The sequence below is a fragment of the Podarcis gaigeae genome, assembly GCF_964106915.1.
Source record: "Podarcis gaigeae genome assembly, chromosome: 14".
In the NCBI taxonomy this organism is placed as follows: domain Eukaryota; kingdom Metazoa; phylum Chordata; class Lepidosauria; order Squamata; family Lacertidae; genus Podarcis; species Podarcis gaigeae.
Window position 1 is genome coordinate 38,771,253 of NC_139690.1, and position 23,214 is coordinate 38,794,466.

General features: G+C 47.7%; 1 protein-coding gene across 5 annotated transcripts in view; it reads right to left on the bottom strand.

Annotated features, from left to right (window-relative positions):
• SNX29 (sorting nexin 29) overlaps positions 1-23,214 on the bottom strand; it is a 229,334-nt gene that overhangs the window by 120,040 nt on the left and 86,080 nt on the right. For all 5 annotated transcript variants that reach the window (XM_083711484.1, XM_083711488.1, XM_083711486.1 and 2 more), the window contains one exon: positions 801-917. In XM_083711484.1, coding sequence (XP_083567610.1) covers positions 801-917 — 117 coding nt within the window. The remainder of the gene's footprint in view (positions 1-800; positions 918-23,214) is intronic.

A 23,214-nucleotide genomic window follows, 5' to 3' on the forward strand; every position in this document is an offset into this window, starting at 1 on the left:
CCTGACAGATAATAAATAAATAAATAAATAAATAATATTTTTTTTCTTTATACCCCGCCTGTAAAATCACAATAAAAACGTAATAGGAGAGGGGGGAAATAATTTTTTTAAAAAATAAAATACAGGTTAAAATACAATTTAAAATGCAGCCTCATTTTAATAGTAGCCCATACTTCAAAACCATAAGGGAAGGGAAACATAAGGGTCAGACTGAGTCCAAACCAAAGGCCATGTGGAACAGCTCTGTCTCTTGCGACAGAGTGTTCCACCAAGTTGGGGCCTGTACTGAAAAGGCCCTGGCCCTAGTTGAGACCAATCTAACCACCTTGCGACTTGGGACCTCCAAAGTGTTGTCATTTGTGGACCTTAAGGTCCTCAGCGGGGCATACCAGGAGAGGCGGTCCCGTAGGTACGTGGGTCCTTCCAACCTCTGTTTACGAATCTCTAAGTAAAATATCCAAAGGCCCATCTACTCCATCATCCTCTTTTCACAGTGGAAGCAGGGCCTGAGCACAACAGCACCCTCTCCATTTGCAATTCCCAGCAACTGGTATTCAGAGACATGCTGGAAGCAAGAACACAGCTGGGATGGATAGCAGCCATTAACAGCTTCATCCTCCAGGAATTTGTCTAAACAAACCACTGCCTCCTGCAGGAGTGAGTTGAACAGTTTAGCAGTACATTCTTTTGTCTATCCCGAACCTTCCAATGTTCAGCTTCAAAGGCCCTTTCTAGGACTTCAGTCTGGATAAACAGATCAAGATTACTATGCGTATTATATTCTTTTTTAAAAAACCTACCGGTCCTCTCAAATCAATGAGTTCCTGTCTCATCTGATTCACAAGAGCTTCTTTAGCCATCAAAGCGCGGTGCAGCCTCTCGTTGAATTCTATCAGTTCCCCGTGCATCTCCGCCACCTGGAAAACAAGCAATACCATTTATTTATTTTTGAAAGCCACTTCGTTTTTATACTGTCAACAAAAGAAACGACGTTAGTGGGCAGCAAATATACTGTAAGTACATTCTGCACACAGTGGCCAGGCTCCCATATAATGCAATAAGCCGTACAATGGCTTAGTGAGAATGTGCAAGTTTGCTGGAGAGGTGCTCACAGCCCTCCCCTTTCCTTTTTTGCTACTGCACAAAGATGAGCCAATATTGTATACCATCCAAACCAGGGTTTCTGGCTGAGCTCTTTCCTCGACAGACATAAAGTGCAGAAGAATGTACAAACTGCCTTATATCAAGTCAGACTACTGCGTCCATCCAGCTCAGTACTGTCTACACCAACCAGCAGATGCCTCCTCGGGGCTTCAGGTAGGAGTTTCTCCCAACCTTACCCGGAAATGTGAGGGATTGAACCCAGGATTTCCTGTGTGCAAGGCAGACACTCTATCACTGAGCTATGGCCCTTCCTGCCTGGCATCCTGCACAACCATGTGGTCCTCAAAAGGAGGAGGACCATAGCGCAGGAGCAGAGTGTCTGCTTCGCGTCCTGAAGGTCCCAAGTTCAATCCCCAGCATTTCCAGATAGATATCCAAGAAGGCTGATCGCCAAAGAATTGATGCTTTTGAATTATGGTGCTGGAGGAGACTTTTGAGAGTCCCATGGACTGCAAAAAGATCAAACCTATCCATTCTTAAGGAAATCAGCCCTGAGTGCTCACTGGAAGGACAGATCCTGAAGCTGAGGCTCCAATACTTTGGCCACCTCATGAGAAGAGAAGACTCCCTGGAAAAGACCCTGATGTTGGGAAAGATGGAGGGCACAAGGAGAAGGGGGGCGACAGAGGATGAGATGGTTGGACAGTGTTCTCGAAGCTACCAGCATGAGTCTGACCAAACTGCGGGTGGCAGTGGAAGGCAGGAGTGCCTGGCGTGCTCTGGTCCATGGGGTCACAAAGAGTCAGACACGACTAAACTACTAAACAACAACAACAATCCGAGAGGATGCTGTTTGAAACCCCGGAGGGCCACTGCCAGTCAGTGCAGGCAATGCAGGCCAGTGGCCTGACTCAGTATAAGACAACATCTTGCATTCCTATATTTGGCTCATTCCTGTGTGGTCCCTACCCCCTGAAAGCAGAAAGCTGAACTGAAGAAGTTGATGCTACAATGGCTCTTCGCTGGAACTTACTCATTAACTCATCTCAGAAGGTGGTGGACTCTACTTAAAGGGGTAGGGGTTTAAAACAGAGGTTGGATGGCTGTCGATCATGGGTTCCTGGGCTGTGGACTAGATGCCTCTTTGGGTCCCTTCTAACTCTACAATTCTATGTCATGCAGACCAGGCTGCAGTGTTCCCTTGACACCAACCTTTTATTATTATTATTATTATTATTCATTTCTATTTGCATTATGCTTTTCTGTTCTACTTAATTCTGTTACGGGGGTAACTTCACAGCCTCATTGGATTTAATTAAAGATAACCTAGTTAATTACTCTGTTCAGATAAGATCAAGCGTGTATTTATTCCACGCTAACAATTAGAGCATTATGTATTCACACCCGAGTTGCCGCCTGAATAGCAGTCCCAGGATGATGGTTCTACCCTGAACCTATGAAAGTAGCTAGGAAGATTATTTAATCAATATAAAACCATATGGAGAAACATTATTATTAACGGTGCATTAAATGATCGTGCCTGTTAGACCATAAGGAATGCCAATCTTTCCTCAGAATTCAAAATCAGGCATGGACGTGTAAAGCAGACACCCAGTTCTGAAATTCATGTACGGTATGCAGATTGATCGTTTGAAAAGAAGAAAAGGAAGGCCATTTTCAAACTTGGAGTTTGTTTTTGCTCTAGGACACATGTGAGTCTTTCTGATCACGAGAACAGCCTACTGGATCAGACCAAAGCCCTGTCTAGTCCAGCATCCTGTTCTCACAGGGGCCAGATGCTTATAGGAAACCCACAAACAGCGTCTGAACGCAACAGCACTCTTCCCACCTGGGATTCTCAGTGACTAGTATTCAGAGGCACTGACAGTGGAGGAAAAATGTAGCCATTGTGGCTAGCAACCATTCATTCTGACCCTGGTTTATCCTGTGGGGAGCCTGGTCCTCCAGATATTGATGGGACTACAATTCCCATCATTCCTGACCACTGGAGTTGCAGCCCAGTAGCATCTGGAGGGCCAGCCGTTTCCTGTCCCATCATAGCCACATGTCACAATATTGCTACTGTACCGTAGCAGCTGATTACTTGTGCTTCAGGCAAGATTTTGAAAACCCCTGCTTCAAAGATAAAACACCAGTCAATTGAAGAAAATCTTTGAACCAGCACGATAATAAATCAGGGATGCCACAAGAATCTCAAGGACTGATCTCTGCTCTCTTTCACCAGATTTTGTCAGTGCTCTAAAAATGTCTAAACTAGGGCTCACATGAAATTTCTTTGAAAACAAGAGAACACAAAACTCTGAGACAAATGTGCACTCTCTCCCGCTTTCAGCATAGCTTATTTCACAGTGTGGACAAGAGTAAAAAGCAAGGACCATATACACAGCCCGAGCTTGTTGGAGGAAGGAACATAAATTGTAATAAACACACCATAATAACAAGCAGCGGTGATATCTTGTCTTCGTAGCACCACCATCTCCCTAGAGAAAGCTGTGGGGAACCTGTGGCCCTTCAGATGTTGCTAAACTACAACTCCCATCAGCCCCAACAAGCACGGCCAATGGACAGGAATGATGGGAGCTGCAGTCTAGCAATACCTGGTTCCCCACTCCTGCCCCAAGGGTTCACAGGTTGGAGCAGAAGCTACGGTGAAACAGGAGAAGATCTTTCTCATAGCAAAGTGATGCACAGGATCAAGCCAATAGTTAAAGGTGCTTGCTTGGTGGCAGACAACATGTTTGCATGCAAAAGATCCTCAGTTCAATTTCTGGCACTTCCAGGTAGGAAGCTACAGATGGACCTTGGAGAGCTGCTGCCAATCAGGTTGACATTATTGAGCTGGACAGACCAAAGTTCTGACCTGACCAGCCGTACGTTCAGCTCACAATGCCTTATTCTTCTCTTTCATCTTTCCCCAACCTGATGCCCTGGAGATGCTATTGGGCAGGGGACGTGGGTGGCGCTGTGGTCTAAACCATTGATCCTCTTGGGCTTGCTGATCGGAAGGTTGGTGGTTCGAATCCCTGCGATGGAGTGAGCTCCCATAGCTCTGTCCCAGCTCCTGCCAACCTAGCAGTTCGAAAGCACGCCAGTCCAACAGATAAATTGCACTGCGGCAGGAAGGTAAACGGCATTTCTATGCGCTCTGGCTTCTGTCACGGTGTTCCGTTGTGCCATATGCTGGCCACATGACCCGGGAAGCTGACTGCGGACAAACGCCGGCTCCCTCGGCCTGAAAGCAAGATGAGTGCCGCAACTCCTAGGCACCTTTGACTGGACTTAACCGTCTAGGGGTCCTTTACCTTTTTTTTACTATTTTTGGCTATTGGGTGACAACTGCTACCAGCACCAGCCAACGTGGCCAATGGTCATGAGGTTTGTAAGCTGAGGCATCTGGAAGCCAGCAAGTTGCGGGGGGTGGGAAGGCTGCTCTGGGCTCTGCTGTTATTCTGAGCATGTCTTCCCTGTCATTGCTCTGTCACTAACTGTGCTATTTCAGTTGACAGTCTCTGTCAAAACATATGGAATGCTACTGTAGCTTTTCGCAGCTTTTGGAAACCCCTATTTATCTCTGTTGAAGCAGGTCTCGTCGAAAGGGATCACAAGGCTTCAGTTCAGGGCAAGCTTGGCACATTTGAATCGCTCATTTCTATTGAGTCAGCAATTCTCTTTCTTTTCAATGTGATTGTTTTCGTCTAAATAAAAATCTACTAGTAGCATTTTTGGAATATACACTGCAGCATGCCGCAAGATCAGCAGGTTCCAGTTACTAAGATAAAGTGATCGGATGTGAAGAAGGGGAGAAGAGAACTTTTCTTATGCAGAGGTGGGAGACATAAATGATTTCCCATCAAAGCAGAACCTAAATTCCCATAGCTGTTTCAAGAAACTACAGCTCTGAAGGAAATCTGATCATTCTATTAAAATCACACATTTTGATCAAACAATCTCAAAACTTTATTAATATTAATGTGAGCCGTGTGCTCCGCAGGAGCCCTCAGTAATCTGACATATTTTCTATTACACTCAGAAGAGAAACGCCAGCCTATTAGTGTAATATTCAGACAGAAACCACTTGGCTTTACAGCTGATAGCCATGAAAGCCAACTGTTCTTGTGATGCAACCAATTAGCTTGTCAAATTACTCAGGATGGTTATTTCTTTAATAAACTTTTTTTCTGTGGCAATTTCTCTACATAAAGTTGAATAATGCAACAGTGATGGGAAAATAGGCACAGATCTGATTTCATGTGACTTCACACTCATGAATGTTAACCAGGCTGGCTCCAGGCTGCTGAGACTGCTGCTGCCGCCGCCACTGCTGAGGACACCCAGTGCGTCAACTTGGGGAACTGCTGACTCCCCCCCCCCCCCGCAACTCAAATCAAGCTGGGAGCGAGGGTGCCCAGCTGATTGCCCAGTAGCGCTGCAGGGCCAGGAAAACCCTGGAGCTGACGCAGGGAGAAGGAGAAGAGGAGAAGGAGGAAGAGAGAGAAAGAGGAAGGAAAAAAAGAGGGGAGCCCCGACCTTACCGCGCCGCCGCCACGGAGAGGTAGGAGAGCACTGGGAGGGCAAGGACATGTGACAGAGCCCAGACCCAACCCGAGCCTACTCCACGGTGGCTAGAACTCCAAGAGAGCAGGCCAAGGCCCAGAGGAAGACCACGCAACCGAGGAGACCACAGAAGATAGATATCAAGTGGAAAAACACTTGATTATATGGGGCCATATAATCATCCTCTGGATGAAAGAGGCTTTGACACTGGCCACTTCCTCAGAAGCCAGGGGAGTCACGCTCCTTAAAACTAGGAACTAGAACCCACAACTCACCCATCCCATTGCCTGAAAGCCCCTGTACCCATCCAGCCCCCTGGAAGTTCCCAGCAGAGAAGTCAGAGGAGATGCCGCTGGCGGCTACTTTGCAACACTGCATCCCCAGGGCCTAAGTCAGGGGTCGGCAACCTGCGGCTCCGGAGCCGCATGCGGCTCTTTAACGCCTTTGCCGCGGCTCCGGGGTGGAGGCGAGGGGAGGAGGCGCATTTTCCTTTGTTCCCGCCCCAAGCCTCGCGCGCCCGACGGGAGCTCCTGCCGGGCGCGCAAGGCTTGCAGACACTCGCCCGAAGCACGGGGAGCCCTCCGGAGGGCTCCCTGTGCTTCGGGCGGCAGGCTGCCGCCCCAAGCCTCGCGCGCCGGACGGGAGCTCCTGCCTGGCGCGCAAGGCTTGCAGACACTCGCCCGAAGCACGGGGAGCCCTCCGGAGGGCTCCCTGTGCTTCGGGCGGCAGGCTGCCGCCCCAAGCCTCGCGCGCCCGACGGGAGCTCCTGCCGGGCACGCAAGGCTTGCAGACACTCGCCCGAAGCACGGGGAGCCCTCCGGAGGGCTCCCTGTGCTTCGGGCGGCAGGCTGCCGCCCCAAGCCTCGCGCGCCCGACGGGAGCTCCTGCCGGGCGCGCAAGGCTTGCAGACACTCGCCCGAAGCACGGGGAGCCCTCCGGAGGGCTCCCTGTGCTTCGGGCAACAGGCTGCCGCCCCAAGCCTCGCGCGCCAGACGGGAGCTCCTGCCGGGCGCGCAAGGCTTGCAGACACTCGCCCGAAGCACGGGAGCCCTCCGGAGGGCTCCCTGTGCTTCGGGCGGCAGGCTGCCGCCCCAAGCCTCGCGCGCCCGACGGGAGCTCCTGCCGGGCGCGCAAGGCTTGCAGACACTCGCCCGAAGCACGGGGAGCCCTCCGGAGGGCTCCCTGTGCTTTGGGCGGCAGGCTGCCGCCCCAAGCCTCGCGCGCCCGACGGGAGCTCCTGCCAGGCGCGCAAGGCTTGCAGACACTCGCCCGAAGCACGGGGAGCCCTCCGGAGGGCTCCCTGTGCTTCGGGCAGCAGGCTGCCGCCCCAAGCCTCGCGCGCCCGACGGGAGCTCCTGCCGGGCGCGCAAGGCTTGCAGACACTCGCCCGAAGCACGGGGAGCCCTCCGGAGGGCTCCCTGTGCTTCGGGCCGCCCCAAGCCTCGCGCGCCCGACGGGAGCTCCTGCCAGGTGCGCAAGGCTTGCAGACACTCGCCCGAAGCACGGGGAGCCCTCCGGAGGGCTCCGCGTGCTTCGGGCGGCAGGCTGCCGCCCCAAGCCTCGCGCGCCCGACGGGAGCTCCTGCCGGGCGCGCAAGGCTTGCAGACACTCGCCCGAAGCACGGGGAGCCCTCCGGAGGGCTCCCTGTGCTTCGGGCAACAGGCTGCCGCCCCAAGCCTTGCGCGCCCGACGGGAGCTCCTGCCGGGCGCGCAAGGCTTGCAGACACTCGCCCGAAGCACGGGGAGCCCTCCGGAGGGCTCCCTATGCTTCGGGCGGCAGGTTGCCGCCCCAAGCCTCGCGCGCCCGACGGGAGCTCCTGCCAGGTGCGCAAGGCTTGCAGACACTCGCCCGAAGCACGGGGAGCCCTCCGGAGGGCTCCGCGTGCTTCGGGCGGCAGGCTGCCGCCCCAAGCCTCGCGCGCCCGACGGGAGCTCCTGCCGGGCGCGCAAGGCTTGCAGACACTCGCCCGAAGCACGGGGAGCCCTCCGGAGGGCTCCCTGTGCTTCGGGCAACAGGCTGCCGCCCCAAGCCTTGCGCGCCCGACGGGAGCTCCTGCCGGGCGCGCAAGGCTTGCAGACACTCGCCTGAAGCACGGGGAGCCCTCCGGAGGGCTCCCTGTGCTTCGGGCAACAGGCTGCCGCCCCAACAGGCTGCCGCTGGCTGATTTGCTGCTATTGCTTTGCAATTTGCAGCTACTGTTTTGAAGGGGAGTGAAGAACACACACTCAAAAAAAGGTAACTTGTTAATATAACGTTTATTTCTATGAGGAGGAGTAATTCTGAGGGGTCAAACAAAAAATAATTAAAAAGTGTCAAAAAAGTTATTTTTATAATGACGAGGATAACATTGGGCTAAGAAACAATGTATGCAGTGTTATATTTGTTTTAAATGTCGCAATGGTTTTGCGGCTCCCAGTTGTTGTTTTTTCTTCGGAAACGGGTCCAAGTGGCTCTTTTTGTCTTAAAGGTTGCAGACCCCTGGCCTAAGTCCAGGCACTGGCCCTTCAAATTCTTGCTTAAATTTGCATCTAAGGAGCAAGGCTTGGGCACTCCATAGGGCCACTGTGAAAACAACCACCATTGCTCCTGGGTGACTGCACAGAGAGCTGTCCCAGGTCCTGACCTAGCCTCCTATACCTGGAAGCAGCACAGCTGTTGGATTCGTACTGCAGGAATCCAGCCTCCCATAAGGCGTTGTCTGCGATCCCATGAGCTCCCAGCTTTGCCAGAGCAGAATGTCCTCTGCCAACCTTTTCCTGCTTGCTGCTCAGCTGCCAGGACAGATGGCCCCATATAAATCATACTCAAGAAAATCATTCGGAACGCTGCAACCCAAGCCCTGGAAAGTCCTCCTCCACCTTCCCTCTGGCTTTGGAGTCTTTCAACAGGCATCACCCACACTTCAAAACACTCCTCAAAAACCATCTTTCCCACGGCTCCCTTAGGCACAACCTCCCCTCCAAAAAGACTCCATACCCTACTGCAGGGACAGGGAACATCCAACCCCACAGGCTCCTCACTAAAAAAAGAAAGGAGCACTAAATAATCTACATATTGTTATTCTAAAGCAGCAATGCTGCAGCAAGCAAAGGCTCTAGCAGCTCAGTCAGCTGCTTGTGGCTGGAAAGCCAAACAGGAAGTATGGGACTGTTGCCATGGAAACAAAGGGGCAGTCCATTCTCCTTATTGAGCACAGGATGTGAGCTCAGTGTGTGTCATATGACCTGTACAGGATGTACATGGGTGGAGTTTGGAGTTTCTGTTTGTTGAAGAGAGCAGACATCTTTTACTGTATGACTGCTAGAGACAGAAATAAAGACATGTAGTTACATTTCTGTCTGTGTCTGATTCCCCTCCCTGGGGATATGCAGGGTGCAGGGAGGAGGAGAAGCAGTTGGTGTGTTTTTCTCACAGCCTGAGGAAAATCGCCGGAACGGACCTCGTGTTTTTCCTGCTGGGAGTCGCCGGAGGGAGGTCAAAGGAATTCAGCCGGTGCCTAGACAAATAGGCACATACCTCTGACCGGGCCAGAATTCCAACACATATCAGGTACAGTGGTATCTCGGGTTACAGACGCTTCAGTTTACAGACTCCGCTAACCCAGAAATAGTACTTCGGGTTAAGAACTTTGCTTCAGAAATCGCATGGCGGCAGCGGGAGGCCCCATTAGCTGAAGTGGTACCTCAGATTAAGAACAGTTTCAGGTTAAGAATGGACCTCCAGACCGAATTAAGTTCTTAACCCGAGGTACCACTGTATGTGTAACCAAATTGAAAATGGAATTCTTCCCATATACCCTCCCATTTCATTGGCTGTCCCCTGCGGTGAATTCTAGGTTATAAGTTGCCTCTGGTACATTGTTATGATCATTATTATTTTGATTTATTGACTGGCCTTCACAGTTAAGGTCAAAGGAAAGCTCACAACAAATTAATATGCAACATTGAAAATCTTTTGGCACCATTTAATGACACAGGTAACTCACAACTTACGGGCATTTAAATTGTGTGCATTCAGCTTTATGCTGATGGCAATGTGTGTATGTGTGTATGTGTTTAAAGGAGTAGAAAGGGGGCGGGCAATCCCACCCACCACTGAAATAAGACTTTGGCGATCCCACCCACCACTGAACCTAATGTGTTTTGACTGTACACGATTTTGGCTTTTTGAGGGACTGTGTATGATCCTGGGAAGAAACGTGATTGCCTTTGTGCTTTGAGGAACGCTGACTGGCTGGCTATTTTATCTGAACATGTAATCCACATAGACCTGTTGGTTAGAGTGTGCTGCTGATAACGCCAAGGTTGCAGGTTCAGTCCCCGTAAGGGAAAGCTGCATGTTCCTGCATTGCAGGGGGTTGGACTAAATGATCCTCAGGACCCCTTCCAACTCTATGATTCTATGAGATATCTATGTAATCCTGAGGAAAAATGGGAGGGAGGGAGGATAAAAGAGAAGGTAAAATAGGAAGAAAAGAAAACCAAGAGTGGCATTATGTTAATCTGAGCACTAGGAACATACTAGTGATCATGAGCTCATGACCCATAGAAAAAACGCACATAATACAATAGGTGCAGTAACAGTAAAGGTAAAAGTAAAGGGACCCCTGACCATTAAGTCCAGTCGTGGCCGACTCTGGGGTTGCGGCGCTCATCTCGCTTTATTGGCTGAGGGAGCCGGCGAACAGCTTCCGGGTCATGTGGCCAGCATGACTAAGCCGCTTCTGGCGAACCAGATCAGCGCACGGAAACGCCGTTTACCTTCCCACCAGAGTGGTACCTATTTATCTACTTGCACTTTGACATGCTTTCGAACTGCTAAGTTGGCAGGAGCAGGGACTGAGCAACGGGAGCTCACCCTGTTGCAAGGATTCGAACAGCCGACCTTCTGATCGGCAAGTCCTAGGCTCTGTGGTTTAACCCACAGCGCCACCCGTGTCCCTTGCAGTAACAGTAAAAGGTCTTTAAAAGGTCAGGCTCCTCACAGGGACGTCATAGATATGATGCAAATCAAGAACAGGCGACATTGCCAGGGAAGGACGATGATAATCAGAATACATGCCTCGCGTCTGGATTTCTGAGGCTTTAAGTGCAAATCATAAATGTTCAGGTTAACTTTCTATTTTTAATTCCCCACGTAATGAAAAAATAGCAACGGCAGAAGATCTAAATTTGCCTGACATGTTGTACAACTTAATTTACCTGATTTCCTACTATTGTAGTAATTATCACTCACAAGCAGCCAAAGGAGCTATACTAACTCTGGTTAAAATTCCTTACTCTGTAATTACTGAAAATTCCCTGCTGGCATCCATTTTTCCCTCAACCATCAATAAACTCACACACACTTCCGACTGCTAATTTGCTCCCTGCTAGTTTCCTTTACCTGTAAGATTCTCTCTTTTTAAAAAAAGAAAACGAATAGCTAATTAAGGCTTTAAAAAAATATATTGTAAGCATATATTTTGTTCTTACAACTATGCACTCAACTGAAAGTATTTCACATTTTGCATCTCCTTATTTTGAAAGATCTGAGTAAACTAATAAATAGAATCAACAAGCTTGCAGCAAATTCTGCTTCATGTATGGAAAAACAGAGGTGAGAATTTGGGGTTATCACAGGGCACAGTGACTTCTGCCTACAATAAAGAACCTTACAAGCTTGCAGGAAAGCAGAGATGCTAAAACTTAGTAAAAGAGAACATACTTTATATGCATTAATAATAGCCCCCCCTTTCTCCTTTTTCATTCCAACAGGCTTTTGGAAGCTGACCACTTTTAATGAGGAGGCTGGTGCCGTTGTGTTTCATTAATGTAAACTATATGATTTTAATGGATTTTATATATGTATACAGTGGTACCTTGGGTTACATACGCTTCAGGTTACAGACTCCGCTAACCCAGAAATAGTGCTTCAGGTTAAGAACTTTGCTTCAGGATGAGAACAGAAATCGTGCTCTGGCGGTGTGGCAGCAGCAGGAGGCCCCATTAGCTAAAGTGGTGCTTCAGGTTAAGAACAGTTTCAGGTTAAGTACGGACCTCTGGAACAAATTAAGTACTTAACCCGAGGTACCGCTGTACAGTGGAACCTCAGGTTGTGAACGTGATCTGTGCAGGAGGCACGTTCGCAACCCGCAGCGCTGCGTCTGCACTGGTGCGGGTCGCGATTCGGCGCTTCTGCGCATGTGCAAAGTGTGATTTACCACTTCTGCGCATGCGCCAAAACCCAGAAGTAACCTGTTCCGGTACTTCCAGGTTCGGTGTGGTGTGCAACCCGAAAACGCGTAACCTGAAGCATCTGTAACCCAAGATACAACTGTATCGTCTTCTATCAATATTCAACTGGTTTTTAATGATGTGGAGGGCCACAAGAAGATATTTTTATGTATGTATGTATGTATGTATGTAGCTTTTAATTGCAAATATAACAGAAAGAGAACAACAGCTGACATCAACAGTAAGAATATTCCATTGATCCTGATTAATAGATTAATTAATCTATTAATAGAGGCAGTCCACATAGGTATTTAAGTGGCACTGGCCACTACAAGCCATGCATGGAAATGGCAGAGAGATCTTAGAACCAACGGTGCTGGATATTCATCCTTCCAACCTTGCAGTCCCTTTGCTACCAAAAGGCAACACAGAACCCACTTTCGTTGTCTTACGTTCTGATGGCTGCTACAGTAAGACTGCCTGCCTTCTGTCCCACAATGTACGATGTCCATGCGCACAATAATTATGCCACCAGCACATGTCCAAATTAGACCAAATTAGACCAGACATTAATCCTAAGGAATGTAATGTCATCTGCTTTCTGACACAACTCGCATCAGGGCTGCCCTATTTTAAGCTGTAAAAAATGTACACAGAGAGAAAACAGGATGCACTTCCATTTTTTTAGTAAATTAACAATATGAATAAATGTGCTTTAAATTTAAATTTAACTTATAAACAAAACCTAAATACCACACAGGTGCCTATATTGCTTGGCTGGTTTGGAAGGCAACCCCTAAGTCTGGTGAACAGCACCTGGAACCTATTTTTGAAACAATCTCGTTTCAAAACAGCAAACTACTTTAAGGCAGCATTCCATTATTATTATTATTATTATTATTATTATTATTATTATTATTATTATTTATTTGTATCCCACCCATCTGACAGGGTTGCTCCAGCCACTCTAGTACCTTCCACGTGCTGTTAGGCTACAGCTTCTATAACCCATGACAATTGGCCTTGCTGGCTGGGCCTGGCCAGGGAACAGTAGTCCAACATACCCAGAGGGTGCAATTTAGGGGAAGGTCTGATTTAAGGACATGAACACCCTTCTTCACCACTATACAGTGGTACCTCGGGTTACAAACGCTTCAGGTTACAGACGCTTCAGGCTACAGACTCCGCTAACCCAGAAATAGTACCCCGGATTAAGAACTTTGCTTCAGGATGAGAACAAAAATTGAGCAGCGGCGGCAGGAAGCCCCGTTAGCTCAGGTACCTCAGGTTAAGAACAGTTTCAAGTTAAGAACAGACCACCAGAATGAGTTCTTAACCCGAGGTACCACTTTACAGGCCTCCCCATCCTCACTTCAGCACTGCCAACAGAAAAAAAGAGTGATACTGCCTTTTTATTTAGGGAGCGACAGTTCTGAATTTTAAAAGGCACGTCCAAGAAACAGAAGTGACATCTGAGGGTGCAGCAGCTGGCGGATTCTGGCAGAAACAGCGTTGGCCACCAACATCACTGCAAGCATCCAGGCAAGGGAAACTGACACGGAGACGCCTGAGAGGATCGTGTGCCAGAGCTGCGCATCCCTCTGCCAAGATCTGTGCGCCAGAAGTTGGTTCCTACTTAGAAGCCACCAGAGGAAGAAGCACACTTAATGCCAGCCAGGAGAAGATGTTACATACAACACAAGAGCTCCCCTGCTGGTGCCCAATGGACGGCTGCTTCTATCTTTCTCTCCTCTCAAAAGGCAAGCTCCGTGGAGTTGCTTGAAATAATCCAACAAGCATAAGAAACACCAGAGAGATGTGAGGAGAAAAAAAGCTCTCCCAGATATCTTTATGCCAGAGACAAAGCAGCAAAAAGTGAAGGGTGGGGGGAATAAATGTGTTTTGAAAACTAAAACTTCATTGGGAAGATGGACTTCCTGGCTCCTGAGAACGCACGGCGCATTGCACAGACACACACACAATCAGGAGGCAAACCAATAAATAGACCAAGGCAAATAGGCAGGCAGACCAGGAAGGAATAGCGGAAAGGAAGGCCACAGCGGAACAAAGCAAGAGTGATTCAAGCAGCCTGGAGGCAAGGCCAAGGAACCCTAAGGAGGCTGTCAGCTTGCTGCCTTTCTAATGAGGGCTGTTGGAAAGAAAGCAGAGAAGTTCAAGTGGCCTCAGGCTGAGTCTTCCCTCACTCACACGGAGCGCTAAGTCAAACCATGGCTTAACACAATGTGCAGGCTCCCAGAGAGGAAGGTGCGGCCATAATGCAGGGCCAGGTGTAACAGTTCCCCTAACCATTCCTCCATTCCTGACGATGAAACAAGTGTAGGGAAGGCAGCATCAAATCTAAGTGCTCCTATGGCCCTCCAGGTGTTGTGGGACTCCAACTCCCATCAACCCGAGCCAATGGTCAGAGTGAATTGGAGCTGTAGTGCAGCAATGTATGGAAGTCTACAGGTTCCCCATCTTTACCTTAGTCTTTCCCAAAATAATTATGGGAATTGTAGTTTGTTAAGGATGCCAGGAGATTTCAGGGGGTCCTTCTTCATTGGCGATCACTCGTAGCCCAGTAAGATTGTCTTCCATGAACACGGTTTTAACAATGAGTCTGTATGTGACTGTGGAGGCCAATTCTGGACCCACATGTCCTTCCACGGTGGGGACATTGGTTTCCGGGCTGGAGTTGATCACGGTGTGGATTTGCCAAGTGTGCCTTCCTCTTATTCCCCTCAGAGCTACGACTCCCAGAGTGTTTTAACAGTCAATCCCTTTTACAAGGAAACTCTGGGAACTGTAGATTTATGAGGGAAATACGGACCTCTCAAAAACTCTCAGAACCCTTAACAAACCACAACTGCCAGGATTCTGTGGGGGACTGTGACTGTTTATATTTAAAGCAGTATCACACTACTTTATAGTGTAGATGCAGCCTTAGAATATTTACTGGTACAGCGTCCTAAGAAAACATGCCAGTCAGGACACGGTGCTGGTTAGGGCTGATGGGAAATATACTGCAAAACATCTGAAGGACGCAGGTTAGGGAAAGCTGGTGTAGGAGATGCATAGATCACTTAAGGTTCTGATGGAGAAGGATGGGGCTGGCCTGCTCAACCATGAAGAACACTGATTTTCAATTATAAAATACAAAGAGATGAGGTGTTGGCAACGGGAAGTGGCGAGGAATCAAGGTTCATTTCCATTTAATCCTAACATTATCTTTATGAGAAATATCAGAGCCAGCCTTATGTTCCTGGAAAAAAGCAACAGCAATTTGTTGCATATTAAGAAGAGCAAGTGGCAAATGGTGCGCAGAGAGACCTTTTGAACATGCAGAGTTCCAAAAGAAAAGAATGACTCATCCTTCATCTAAGCACCAGCCACACAGAGTGTCCTGAAGGACTCGCCTAAAGACTCTCCCTCTGAATGAGTTTTGAACATTACCAGATGCTCAGGTTAAGAGACAAAGATCACAAGGTTGAAGACATTTCTGAACGTAATGATTTTGGAAATGTGATGCAGCCAAGTCAGGCTATTAACACTTGCGTTGCTCTAAAGTCTAAACCTCCAAGCTCGCAATGAGGACAACAGAGCAATCTGAGTTTGCAGAGGAACACGTCATGAGCCTGGGTTCACATATGACACTAAGCTTAGACATCAGCTTGCTTTCTGGCACCACAGCAGTAACAGAGGAGTAGGGGAAACCCTGAATTTTGGTAGCATGCATTTAAACAATAGTTTAACTGTGGTTTACGGTGATGTGCAACACTAGCCTAATAGACACCAAGGTTTAATTTATCACATACCACCACAAACTCTAATTGATGCCCCATGCAGATGCATCAGTCTTAGATCTTACAGAAAACTGACCTGAAAAGGCAGCCTATCAAAATGAAGAATTCTGTTTTATAAAAGCTCTCATCTAAAAGAATGAGGAAAGGTCATAGTTCAATGCTAGAGGATGTCTGTTGCGTGTTTAAGGTCCCAGTTCCAATCCTTAGTATATCTGAGACTATTCCGCTAGCCACCAAAGTACCTCTTTGACCCAAATAAAAACAGATGGTTGCATCCAACAAAGTTTTACTCAGAGCAGACTCATAGAAATTAATGAACAAGAAGACTAAGTTAGATCCATTAATGTCAATGTGCCTACTCTGTGCAAAAAATTAGCTGGATAACATCCAAAGGGATGAATTCCTTGAATTGTGCTCAAGTGTCACTCAAATGATTGTCTTTTAAAGAGACTGAATAATTCCTTGAGGCACAGCAGTTCAGGACTAATATTATCATTTGGTGGGTGTCAAATCATCATAATAATGCTAACTGTTATCTTCTCTTGAAGCCTTTTTAATTTATTTGGTCATTAAAAAACCCACAATATATGTTCAAAGAATGAGTTCGCTGCTGGATTAAAGTGAATCTACAGCACACGGACAGAAAACCTTCTAAGATCGTAATTACATTTTAAATTTTCAGTTTAATTATTTAGCTATGCCTATTTAAACCATTACAAGCATTGCCTATAAATACACATAACATGAATATTAAAGACTTAAGAGATCCCCTTTCCTTGAACACAGAGCATATCGCTTCTCCAAAGATTGTGCATCTTAAGAGTGATACTTTTCAGTTTTATAGAAGCAGGGGGTTATGTGTCAAGGAGACAGGGCTGCAGATCTCACTGCCCATCAAAATACTTTGCAAACCTAACAATAAGTACGTCCAGGCCCATCTAGTCCAGCATCCTGTTCTTGCAGTGACCAACCAGATGCCTGTGGGAGAATCCACAAGCAGGACCTGGGTGCAAGACGCCATTTCCAGCAGCTAGTATTAAGAGTCCTCCTGCCTAGCACCACCGAATGCAACACAATGGGCTCATGTTAATGAGGAAGCTGACTGGTGCCTGTTCATGCATTATGCAAAACCAGGGGAAGAAGAGGATTGGCGGGGGGGGGGAGGGCTGGAGATATTGCCATATAGACTCATGAACTCACTTCATCTCAAGCAGATCACCCTCTCCTCTCCTGCTATAGTCTTCTTTTTGCAGCAATGCCCACATGGAGGCTTAATGATAGTTAAGAATTAATTAAGGACTGCTCAGAAACCATGGTGTGAAAGAATCTTGCTTAGCTTCAACCACGGCAAAAGCCCAGGTTGGCCATCACGTATTGGCTCAGAAACATACAGGGAGTCCTTGCAGCTGCGCCAGGATCAATGCTGCACGATCAGCTCGCCTCTAGCCCGTCAGAAATCAATAACTGAACATGCAAGTTACAGGTGGCCTGGTATTGCTCATTTTTGGCATTTTCCTTCTTCCACAGGCAGCTGGTGTTTGCTTGAACTTGACTTTTCAGATACACACTGCGCTGTGGGTTGCCAATGAATTCCAATACACTCAACACGCACCCAATTTCCTGATGTAATTATATGGTATTGGAAGTGCCACCCTCAGAACGATTTATGTAAAACTCCTGATTAGATCAGAGCCAGTTATTGGCCTTCCCTGTATCATTATGATTAACACACTTCATAACTATTTATCTATTGTTCGGCGTGCTACCACACTTTAGCCGTGACAGCTGCGGATCAGATGATATTTTTGTTCAGTTAATTATAAAGCATTCTGCAATAACATATATAGAATTGAAGGAGAGAGAGAGAGAGGGGGGGGAAATACATTGAGAGATGTGCACAACTGAAAGATCAGTCTAATCCTGCTGCATGCTAATGGCTATTGCCTTCATGAAAATTTATGACTGAAGCCTTAAGAGACAGAATTTCTGGAAATCTGAAGACATGGACTAAAATTACAAATAATCACAATGCCTGTATTGAGAACTTGAAGCTCCTGAAGTTAGGTGGCTTTGAAGAACTTGCACAAATAATTAAGTAATAAGGGAAGTCACTGAGACAAGGGGGAAGGGGGAGGTATCAGAGAGGCAATGCTCATGGTGCCATCTTTGTCAATGGTGGCATAGGTTGTTCTCCGTGGCACAGAGCCACCTTCTCTCAGCTTAAGATGGAGCCTAACTGGGCAGAGATACCCCACCAGGTTAGACCACATTATATGTGGAGTTGCCTTGTGAAGCTCTATGTTATTTTGATGATCAGTCTGAAACAACACCCACCCACACACCCACACACCCTGACACACACACACACACAACTATAAAAGGAATAAGGAGCATTGAATACAACCATTATGACCTCTATTCAAACCCTCCAATTCTTTACCATGAAACAGGGATGGGGAACCTCAAGCTCGGGCGCCGAATGCAGCCCTCTATCACACACAACCTACCCTCAGACTACCTCCCTCCTGGCCTTGCTTTGCACCCTCCTTCAGTGTTTTTGCTTGGCTGGAATGTGTCCTTGTTCTCGTACAATGTTTCTTGTTTGCCTGGATGAAGGACAGAGATGTGTGTGAAAGTGTGTGCAGAAATTAGTCTGCTACACCAAGTTAAATTCACATTAATTGCTCTGCCCACTTTTGCCTCTAGCTCCACCTGTCGCTGGCATGCGGTCGCCAGAAGATTGGCCAGAAGAGAATGTGGTGGGTCAGATTCAAAATGGTTCTCCATCCCTAATTTAAAAAGAGACACATCAATCTTATTTACTCTTCAGCCAACACATGAAAACAACAAGCCCTGTAAAACTGAAAATTGTCACCTCTAACAGGAAAGGCCATCACCCCACTTGCTCGGGTGGTGGGGGCAGGGAAACAGGATCTAAGACCATTTATCCTATGACTCCGCAATGAATAACTCTTGAGAAGAACAACTCCTGTGCCCGCAATGATTTGGTAGCATTATGCAAAAACGTGCTCCCTGACAGCCTCCATAAATGTTAACCACTCCAGAATCAAAATGGCAGTTTATATGCTTCTGGGGGAGTTGCACATATGACTCATTTGACACAGGAACACAGATACGGGAGCAATTTTCAGGTGAATTCTCTAGTGAATGGGGCGGTAGGGGTAATGTTAGCAAGGCCCAATTACTCATTCTCTCGCTGGAGTTGCAAAGTAATGGTTTGCATTTCATGACACACCTATGCCTCAGAGACCTTTGGGAAGAGACTACTACAGAGGGATTACGTGCTGTGATGATGATAATCTCAGCTATAGCTAATTCTTCCAATTAGCATGCTGGAGCACGCCATGCGTAACATTCAAAACCACAGCGTCTCGGGAACCGGCTTAAGCAGCTGGAGGCAGGAGGGCAGGCTTGCTGCAGCCACAGGACCGAGAAGTGGAGAAAAGAATAGAGGCAGAGGCGGCCATAACGAGGAAATCACTCATTTCCCTTTATTTGTTACCCTTTAGGTTAAGCATTGATGGGGAAAGGAGCAAGAATTAACCAACCAACAAACAAGCAATCTTTGCACCGGAGTGTACGGAGTTGCAACTAACTAGTCTCACATTCAGGCACTCCAGAGTGCAGCTAGTTCCTGCCAAAAGGAAGGGGAGAAAGAACCAGGAAACCACTGGAGAATCAGGCTACCTAACATCATGGTGACACCCAGGTGCCCTGCTTCACCACCCGAGGCAGAACAGGAAAGTGCTGCCCTGCACCACCCCTGACAAAGCCCTCCTTACCCAAGCTATGAGGCAGCACCCGCAAAGCAGCGACAGTGGGTTCCGACAAGCTCTCACGAGATTTCAGCAAGATCTCGCGGGATTTCGCCAGAAGCCGCCACTGGTTGGAGAAGGTGAGACACCTGTAGGGGCACTGCCTCTTGGCCTTCCGCTGCCCAAGGCAGCTACTTCAACCCACCCCATGCATGGTCTGGCCCTATGACACCACATGATTGACAGTGGGCAGTAGCTATTTAACTGGTCTACCAGGAGCAAACAAGTTCAGTGGCTAGATCTGCTAGGCCGCTAACCAGATAATGTTCCCCAACTCATACTTTAACCGGAAGCACCGTGACCTGCAATTCATTGTCTTGGCCAATGCTGGAATTTAGGGTCATGCTAGAGGAGGAGGAATGCAACAGAATGGGGCTTTCATTGTACAGGCACAGGTACAACATAGCAAACATTAACATGGATCAGGTTCTAGTCTGGTGCCAGTTCCCCTGGAGAAGGCAGCAAGGTAGGTCAGGATGCAGGGCCATGGAAGCAAGCGAGCAACTTGCTCCAACAAGGGCTAAGAACAGATTCAGGCCTTTTAAGCTGGACTACCTCTTGGAGACTCCACCCCCTTGCATAGGCGCCGACTCCATGGGGCCTGAGGGGGCCCGAGCCCCCTCAAAAATTCGTTTGGGGGGGCTCTGCCCCCCCAATAATTTAAGAAAATTATTAGTTATATTATGCTTTGTAAAATCACAAAATTACGTTGGTATTTTTTATTTTCCTTGTTTGACGATAGTTACCTTTTAAAATACATTCAGTAATGAGTTAAAACAAAGCCACTCCCGATCTAGAGAGGGGGTGGGGTTGCGGGCTCTCGACCCATCAACAATCTCGCGGGGCTAGCTCATTAATATTCACCGCCCACGGCGGCAGCCAATCGGCCCCTTTCGTTCCCCCAGCAGCAGCGGTTTGGAGGTCTTGGGCCCCCCCAATATTTTTTATAAGTCGGTATGGGCCCCCGCCCCCCCAATATTTTTTATAAGTCGGCGCCCCTGCCCCCTTGTGGAGACCGCCAGGTTCTTAAAGGGCAAGCCACACGGTCTGAAGATGGCCACTTCTCCTCTTCTGTTCGACACCCCCTGCACCAATGGACCAGCAACATGCAGAGGGGGACACCTGGTTCCTTGGGTCAGAGGAAGGCCCCTGTGAGTTCTAGCCCCACATGCCCTGGTGGTACAGCAGGATCTTCTGGGGTCTGACAACCACAGTCCCAGTGGTCTCCTAATCTCCAGCAGCAGCTCAGAGTCTTGAAAACGATCCTGCTCCTTAGCTGGTGCATTTGCAACCATCCCTCAACATTGAAGGAGTAGTAAAGAGTCATATTAACAAGGGTGACAAAATCCAACACTCAGATTAATCCGTCACAAGCAGGCACCTCTGCAGATATTTCCTCAAGTGCTTCAGACAAATAGAATTTGAAGAGGGCTGTACGATTTGTCAAACATTTCAAGTGCCAAATTTAACCTTTTTTTCTGACAGAAGCTGAGCCTCATCCACCCATAAATATTCATAGCTGGAACTCCAATGTATGCCTGCCTCAACAGAGCATTTCAAACACCGGGGCCGAATGACCAGCATATTAAAGCTTCTGGCGCAAAGTGTTATCTTCAGCCAGCAAAGAAACGGACAGCAGCTTGGATTCCAGCAGGCCTTTCCTGCCTCAGCCTTCCCACTTCCGCCTTCCTCTACCCCCACCCCACCCCCCATCATAAAATCACATAAAGGGATTTTATAAGCATCTAGTTCAAACCCACTCTTGATGCAGAAAACTCAGGGCTAGCATATCTCAAAGAAAGGGCAGCCCAGCCTCTGCTTAGACCTCCAAAAAGGGAGACTCCATCACCCTTTCAGATAACTAGGGCAAAATTGGTAGAAACTGCCCAAACAGGAGTGGAGAATATCTCTCTCTCTCTCTCTCTCTCTCTCTTTCTCTCTCTCTCTCTCTTTTAGCTTGAGGGCCACATTCCCTTCTGGGCAACCTTCTAGAGGCCGAAATCCAGTGGGAGGTGGGGCCAGAACAGAGGCAAAAGTGGGCATGGTGAGGAGTGTAGCTTTTACCTTTGAATGGCAGGCTAGAGTCTACAGACACCCCTCTGTCCTCCACGCGGGCAAACAAGAGGCACGATCAGAGTTCAGCAACACATTCCAGACAAGCAAATACACTCAGGCTGTAAAGCAGAACCTGAGGCTCCCCAGCCTTGCCATGCATGGACAGATAAACTTCTTAAGATCTAAGCCAATGCTGTTCATAATGCACACAGCAAGTTCAGCATTGAGGCCTATAAAAACTGACAATACAGAAAAGAGTCTTGGCTAACCACCAACCAACTTCTGAGATCACGGTAACTTAAAACTGATCCATGAGGCTTAACTGTAATATTTAAGCTGCAGGGCAAGCTTCGTTGCCTAAAGTGTCACTGTGTGCAAAGAGACGGGGGAGATGGCGCTGTTGAGGGCTTGATGCTTAGTGCTACTCCTCTCCCTTCTGTGGTCAATTTATTTGCGGGTTAAACCAAAAGCCCCATGCATAAGTGCTCTCCATTCATTCAAGTCCATGTGCAGAAAAGGAAGCAGGCATCGTGGCACTAGTTGGGTCCATCTACTGACTAGGGATGGGCAAATCTGTCCATTCCAGTTCCTTTCTGTTTCTACTTTTTCCAGCCTTCTGTCCTGTCCTCCACATTATCCACATTAGTTTATGTTGTTGTTGTTGTTTCAAAAAGTCCTCGTGAAAATTCGTAAGCGTTTTTGTGCGAACTAATAGGAGCATTTTTGCACACACCTTTTGCCTGATGTACACATTTTTTACAAAGCATGTTTTCAAAAACATAATGCATCTCTTTCTGTTATTTTCACTAACAGATACCCATTTATGCACATTTTAGCTTGGCATATGCACTTCTGTACACATCACTTGGCTGAAGAATTTCACTGCAAAATTTGGAGAAGTGCAAATTTGAGCAATGGTTGCGTTTCGGTGCGCATACCTTTTTGGACGGTGCAAATCGGGCCTTCAGACAAAAACTGAGTCAAATTTCTCCCCATCCCTGCTTCTGACCGTCACCTATTTGGCAAGAAGTATGCAAGCTTTTTGAGTACAACTGTAGGTATGCAGGCTCCTCCAGGCAAGCAAATCGGGAGCACCAATCCCACAGGAGTCCCAATACTTTGGAGGTCCCTGAAGCACTCCCAGCATGAGCTACAGTAACCCAGCTGGAAATAAAGTCCTTGATCTCCCAGTTAAAGTCAGGGAAAGCTCCAGGGCCTGATTCAATTATACCTGAACTTTGGAAGGCTAATATGACATGCTGGGTCCCTGTACCAGCATCTTGGAGGTTCAAACAAATTATTAACAAAGCCCATGGCTAGATCTCTCACTCTGGCTGCAAAAACACGAGAGAAAATCTTCCCCTGATTCATTCATTCATTCCCGGTTAAAACTTGTCCTGTTCGGCTGCTGTTCTCAAACATTACAATTTTTAATCTGGTTATGTTACGCTATTTCTTTTTAACTTTCTCTTAACTTCCATAATTCAAAGTATCTTTTTTCAGAAGTGGTTTAGCTACACCTGATGTTTTGTTTTACAACCCAATTTACTGTATTTTGTATGTTATGGTATTTTACGTCTGTGGCTGTTGGTTTTTCTTTGGTTCAACTTTAAAGAAACTGCATC